A 6,668-nucleotide genomic window follows, 5' to 3' on the forward strand; every position below is an offset into this window, starting at 1 on the left:
GTTGCCATTTTCACGAAAACATAATTTACGACATTTTGAGCAACCTTTCCCACCACAATCAGCGACACCGTGCTTCACCTCGTGGTTTGAAAATGACCCCTTCTAAACAGCGTGTGTGGTTAGCCACACAGAGGCAGTGGGTGCAATGAAATCGTATATAGACCGTTTTTTCGTAGGCGCCGCCATATTGTGAACGCAGTGGTGCCGCCTATGAGCAGCGCCATAGTAGCTTGGGTGAAAGCGGTCTTTCGTATGTCAGGTATACGCTCTGCGGCAGGTTCTGGCATTTGTTTTCGCGGTCGTGTGGTCTGTTTAGTATGAGGTGCGTCTTCTACGTGGTAAACGGTTCTGTGAGACGTGCTGAAGTGGTTTAAGGCGTCATGGCCGGAATTTCTGCTGGCGTTGAGGTGGACGGAACACGCAGCGCGACGTGTGCGCGCATATCCGAGTCTACAATCAGCCTCGGAGATGAATTGTGTATTTCTGAATGTTCCAGGCACTAATGTTACCTTATTGCAGTATTATATTCTATTTCTAAGCTGCGGTTTAGGAGCCATGCAACATACCCGACGATCGTAACAGCGTGAGCGTGGGTACCGTTCTGCTACGATAGGAGGTGTGATGTTATACTTTGACAAGCGTTCAAACTGTTCACTGCAGGTTACATTGCGTGACTACTTGGTTCGATGGATGAGGTTTCCACCCCTGAATAAAATAGTTTTGGCAAGTGATAGTAACATACCTGACAGTCTGAATTACGCTTGTCCAGCAAAGGGACTGTTTACGAACTGCGCGAGCGTCCTAAGCAGTGGTAGGTGCTGGATTATATATATATTTGTTCTATATTCACCGCATGCTCCAAGCATACTGCATCAGCGGTTATACATTTATAAACGTTGTGCGGCATGACCATGCGAGACCCTATTGCGGCGTTAGCCCGTTTTCTCTTGCTTTTTCGAGAAGGAGGATGATACCGAATTGCTTTTTCGGTTGTGTTCATTCCGTTCTCTACGACACACACACACATATTACGGAAATTTTGTCCTCAAAAATAGGCATCGCATTCTTTTTATGTGATCCCTCATATATTATGGCTGTATGCAGGCAAAAAATGCAATGCCGAAGCGCACAGCTTACATATGTACCGTGCTGGTTCACCAACCGCAGTGATCGTTGTGTTGAGCAGCGCCATCGGCCTCATGCAGGAAGGCTACCGTAGACATATGGTAATTTGAAGCCTACTAGACTTGAAATGCGCGAGAACGATGCCGGTGCATCACAAATATTTGATTGCGCCTGCCGCTTAAATGTTTCGTGGTATCCTAAGGTTGGCCGCGCACGAGCATGTGCTCTTATGCTTTATGTTTTACTCCCTACGCCAAGCGATCAGATATTGAGCAGATTTATCATTTCATGCTGCTAATACAGAGACACCAGTTTTCTTTGTTGAATTAAAACTGATAAAAGCTAAATAGTTAACAACACATGCACACACCGCGACTCATAATGTGCGTACACCGCGGCTGATAAAACGCGTCACATTTTTGCGCCCCCTAAAGACATTTCCGCCTACTCTAGTTACCGATGCACCGAAAGGCTTCCCTGACGACTTTATATGAACGGACATGGCGTAAATTTCCCAAAGCACCATCTCAAACTTCTCAAAATCGTTCCGCAGCACGCGACAGCAATACTTTCAAGCAGCGCCGCGCCGGATCGGCCAAGCCAGAGAGGAGGAAAGACTCTCCGCGCGCCCTATCCTCCTCGCCCGATGAAACGGTCTATACGCACGTTCGTTTCGTGAGAAGTGTACAGAGGGGTGTGAATTTGAAATTGCTCTTTACAAAAGCCTTCCTGTGATCTGAGAGAGAGTAGGGCACGGTCAAGTAGGTTTCCAGCTTCCTGAAATGTTTGTGTGACCAGCGCGCCTTTGCTCGATGCCAGTCTAGGACTTGAAGCTTCCAACCAAGCCTCTGTTTTGTCCACGCGTTTGCACAAAGAGCCGCAGTTTTCACCTTCCTTATCACCTTCTCGCACTACCCCTCCCATTTCAACCTCCCTGGCACCAGATTAGGCATGCATGACTATTTCGCGGTATGCGAAGACAGCCTCGAGGAGTGCGCGCTTAGAGCCACTGCTGCGTTTCCGAGCACACAGAGAAGCGTCCGCAATTATCGTGTGTTCCAGTTCGGATGGAATGTGTGTGTGTGGGGGGGGGGCTACTCAAGGAAAGTAGATAATGAAGCTTCGACAAAGCTCTCGAGGGAAAACGTGGTTTCTCGGAACTAATGGGGCGAAATCTTGCAGTTGGCGTGCGAGAATAACTCGCACATGGGCTGTTCGAAACACCAGTTTTAGTATGTTATAGCGGGTCCCGAAGCTTCAAAGTTTGGCAAATTACCCAGTCCTTGAGTTCTTGTTCTAGTACGGATCGCCCTTCATCACTTTCTTTAATATGCTTCACACATGTGTAAACGCTCCAAATAGCACCCTGAGCGTAACGACTCATTAATAATTTCTAAAATATGTGGTTAAAGTGGTTCGGAGTATATAGATGCTACAGCGCAATGTTAAGATGCTGGGATTTAGCCTGAAGGAAACTTGGCCTATCTAGAAACAAAAAATCTTGTTCGCTGATGTATAAACGACAGCATGAGACGTCGAAAATGCTTTTCCGTAATAAAGATAATTTAATAAACCTACCTAACAGTCAATATAGAAAAAAAAACTACACATTAAGTGGATTTTCCATCAAGAGAAATCGATTTATCGAATAATGTATGTAAATATTAAAACACAAACTGACATACACTGAAGTTTGCAAATAAAGATACAATCTAGGTTTCAGTAATTAATAAACGAGTCTTAAGAACAAGGTGCGGTCACAACGCGCTTTTCCATCTCTTTAGAAATTTTCTTGCACAAATGTACGATCATCATGGCGGTTCACGTCATAACCGAACGAACATCTTATTTTTTTATTTACGACTTCAGTTGTTCCTGAAAGAAAGAAAAACAGACAGCGTATGCTAGCTTCCTGATATCGAAGCGACATGCTGCAGTGTTTGCAGTATTGACAATTTTGTCTATATAGTTGATTAAATTGGGCGAAATAATAGTACCATATCCTTTTATAATTTAGAACATGCCGCATCACTACAACGACAATAAGTTATGCCTGATTTGAACCGCGTTCCTTCAGGCTCTGCTAGCTTATGGCGTAGCGCTGCTCAACTCATGGATTCTATCCTCGCTGAAGTAGACAGAATAAGATCGGGTGAAATGCGCGCATCGCACCTCATAATACCTGCAATACAGTTTGCCGTGACCGATCTGGACATGCGATCAACACATGGCAAACTTTGAGAGCCAAACACAGGTGCTTCATTGTATTGACGAAAAAATAAATCAAAGCTATGGAATCACTAGCTTCCACGACACAATGTCTTTGACTTGGCTGCAGGGACGAAGCTAAACTACTCTGCGCACTAAATTCTGCGTGGCGATGTGAACTGCGATTACAGTCAATAGACTTGTGCACCCGTGTCACATATTTTAGATCGCAACATATGAGCAATCGCAGGAACTGGTGAGACAACTGGTGCTGATGAATAACCAGTGATTCCGTGATTACATTAGTGATTTGTGTTATCTAACGCGGAGAAAGTTGGGGATTTCATATCTGTGGGTTGGGATAAATATACAAAAAGCGCGGTCCCACTGCCCTTCCTCGTTCCTATGGTAGTGTTCAACTAAAAAAATATCACCGAGGCTACCATTATACACATATTTTACTTCGTCTACTGTCTTAGTATATCATTTCTTTGTATATTTCTGCTGCCCGTGAGGAAGCATGGCTCAGCATGGAAAAGAATGAGAGAAAAAGGAGGTAAGTGGGAGTGCGAAATTTCCCCCTACTTTCTTTTCCTTTCGTAAGAACTGCCTTTTCGTAAAACACTACTGCCACCAAGCCAAGGGCTTCCTTTTTTTACCTGGCCACGTGAGAAGAAGAAAGCCGCGGAAAACAAGCGCATTGCAAAAAAAGGAAGGTAGGCGCGTTATCGGTCTGGGAAAGGGATTTTAAAAGAGCGAAGGTGAGAGGAACAGAGCAAAGTGTGAGAAGGGCAGGTAAGGAGGGGACTATCGAAACGGCGAATCAGAAGCCTCATTTTGCCGCAACGTCATGCAGACATGCGAACCAATGAACGCGTAGCAGACTGGTTAAAAGGTGAGCCCGGAGCCAGCAAATCTTCAGACGTCTCTGCAGTTGCAGCCATGAAGATCTCCAGAGTCTTCTGCCTGGTCTTCGGCCTCGTACTCTGCCCAGTCTGCGAAGCCAAGCTGGGCCTCGCCTTGGCACCGTACGTGTGGGCTAGTAACCTGGCCAAGGATGCAGCGCAGACGCTGGTCGCCTACAAGCTGTCTCTGGCTACCAAGGCGCTCGCCATGATTACCGGTAACCGTTCCTTCAGGGCCACCATCTCCTACGACTCTCATCTTGAGCGCTACGGAGACGCTCCTGCAGCGGCAGTTGAAGACGATTTGGTCCGGGGCGCTCTTAGGAGCGTCGCGTCCATTACGGCTGCTCCGAATCCAGTCCATGTAGAAAATGAGGTTAGTAATTCTTTCACTGCTAGAATTTGTGCTAGTCCTTCTACATACTTGTTAGTGTTTTGGAGCATGAGTCTTGAGAAGTTTTAATGTATTTAATAATTTCAAATTTACTACGTGTTCCAATGCTTATGAGAATACTTTTCTAACTCACATCCGAGTCTGCTCTCAATTACAAAGTTAACCAAGCTATATTTAATAGTATGGTAAAATTCGTAGTATTCGCATGGTTCGATCTCTTTTTCGTATCTGTCTCTTTTCTCGGTTGTTACTGCAGTTGTTCATACAACATGTGCTTCAACTTTGTTAATTTGCTTTACTTCAGGTCAAAGTTGAGTGGCTGCCCAGCGTGACGAAGCCCGCGATACGCCTTCATACACTGCCGCCGATGCCCAAGGTTGTCGTGCCCAAGATTGTGGTGCCTGCAGCTTTCCCTAAGATCGCTGTTCCTAAGCTGCCAAGGATTGTGGTGCCAAACCTGATCGTCCCCAAGATTGTCATGTCGGAAATTGCTGTTCCCGACGTCCTGCAGTCCAAGGTTGACCTGCTGACCAGAAAGATCAATAACCTTGGCAGCAAGTCCGCCGCGATTCTTGGCGGTCCGAAGTACGCAAGCGGCTACCTTCAGGGCGGTTTCCGCGTCGGTCATGGCGGTGGTCCCGCCGCTGACGTCCAGCTGGGTTCCAATCCCGAGCCGACTCCAGCCTCCCCCGTCCAGCCGCGAGCTTTGTACAAGAACGCTCAGCTCGAGCAGAACGTGACCACCGTGTGGGCGCCCGTCAACCACAGCCGTCCAGTCCGTTCCGTCGACGCTAGCGTGATGGGCCGTTACTTTAGGTTTATTGAAGCCAACGACGAAGGGCGCTGCGTGGCGCTGATGGTTTGCTCCATGGCCGCAGATCCGCAACACTTCGGCGTCTACGGTCGCAAGGTCATCGGCTTCTTTGATGACGCCAAGCCCTCAGCGTTGTCACCCGTGGCACCCTACAAGGAGGCGTCGCGTGTCGGTCGCAGCGGGCGTTCCTGTCGGTCTCGCTATTCGGCTTGCCGGATGGATCCCAAGTACCTGGCCCAGCTCGGTGAATCCCATATCCACATGCTTTAGAGTGCAGCGGACCCGGAGTTGCTCCTCTTCTATCACGTGTATAGCTTTCACAATGTATATAGACTTCATTCTTATGCACATAGCTCACGCTGATGTGCTCATTAGTCATGTATAGTTGTATTGCTGTATATCCATATATTTGTATATAATTGCATGTATATAGCTGACCGGTTGCCTATTCGCAATGTAGAATGCTGTAAATATTGTAAATAAAGGTATATTTATATTTACCTGCTGGTTTTTTATACGTCTAGTCTCTGTCACGAAGTGCAGTACACTGTCGTAGACGAGGCTTTTGGCGCTGCTTTTAGTAGAATAGTCCACCATGGGCCAAATTATCGGTCTGTGATGTGCTTTACTGAAACGAGGCACGACTGACATGATCTGCGACTGACATGATAGAGAAGGAAAGAAAGAAAGGAGAGTATTCGATCATTCTACGTCCTATTTCCCATTTATATTGCAAAAACTACTCGGAAGGAACAAAGAGTGGAACCATAAGGTAAAGCATGGCTGGCGGAGACAAAGATGGTGGCATAGTCAAAGATGCGTGGTGCGCTTCATGATTCTCGTTTTGCGGCAATGAACGAAAGTATGCGCGAAGTTTACAATTTCGAAAGTTCACTGTTCAAGACGATAAGCAAAACTCGCCTCGTTTTTCTCATCTCTTGACCCGTGTCACGACACGTTTCTGTATAGGATTGCGATGATGATGATAACAAAGATGATCTCCTGGCATCCGCTCCGAAGCGGGATGGTGACAAACACTCAACTCAACCTGGCCCAGCTGCAACTCACTCACATGCAACTCGTCTCGTAGTAGGACACCTGGCGTACTAGAACTATCGAAGCTACGTGGAGTGCATGTGACATATGCGAGCACCAGCACGCATTTATGGGACATGTTTCCGTTGTACGGAATCAAGCGCTGGCGTGGCTAAGTGGTAGATTA

General features: G+C 46.8%; 1 protein-coding gene across 2 annotated transcripts; it reads left to right on the forward strand.

Moving 5' to 3' along the window:
- Positions 1–4,044: 4,044 nt before the first annotated feature.
- On the forward strand, positions 4,045–5,763 carry LOC135915228 (uncharacterized). Of its 2 annotated transcripts, XM_070522797.1 has the most exons (3): positions 4,045–4,128; positions 4,268–4,614; positions 4,937–5,763. In XM_070522797.1, exons 2-3 carry the CDS (start codon positions 4,276–4,278, stop codon positions 5,714–5,716), a joined length of 1,119 nt encoding a protein of 372 aa, XP_070378898.1. In that variant the 5' UTR covers positions 4,045–4,128; positions 4,268–4,275; the 3' UTR covers positions 5,717–5,763. The 2 variants fall into 2 exon arrangements, with proteins under 2 accessions (XP_070378898.1, XP_065304321.2); XM_065448249.2 differs by lacking the exon at positions 4,045–4,128 and having other exon boundaries at positions 4,259–4,614.
- The last annotated feature ends 905 nt before the right edge of the window (positions 5,764–6,668 follow it).

This window comes from Dermacentor albipictus, chromosome 8 (assembly GCF_038994185.2).
Source record: "Dermacentor albipictus isolate Rhodes 1998 colony chromosome 8, USDA_Dalb.pri_finalv2, whole genome shotgun sequence".
Taxonomy (NCBI): Eukaryota; Metazoa; Arthropoda; class Arachnida; order Ixodida; family Ixodidae; genus Dermacentor; species Dermacentor albipictus.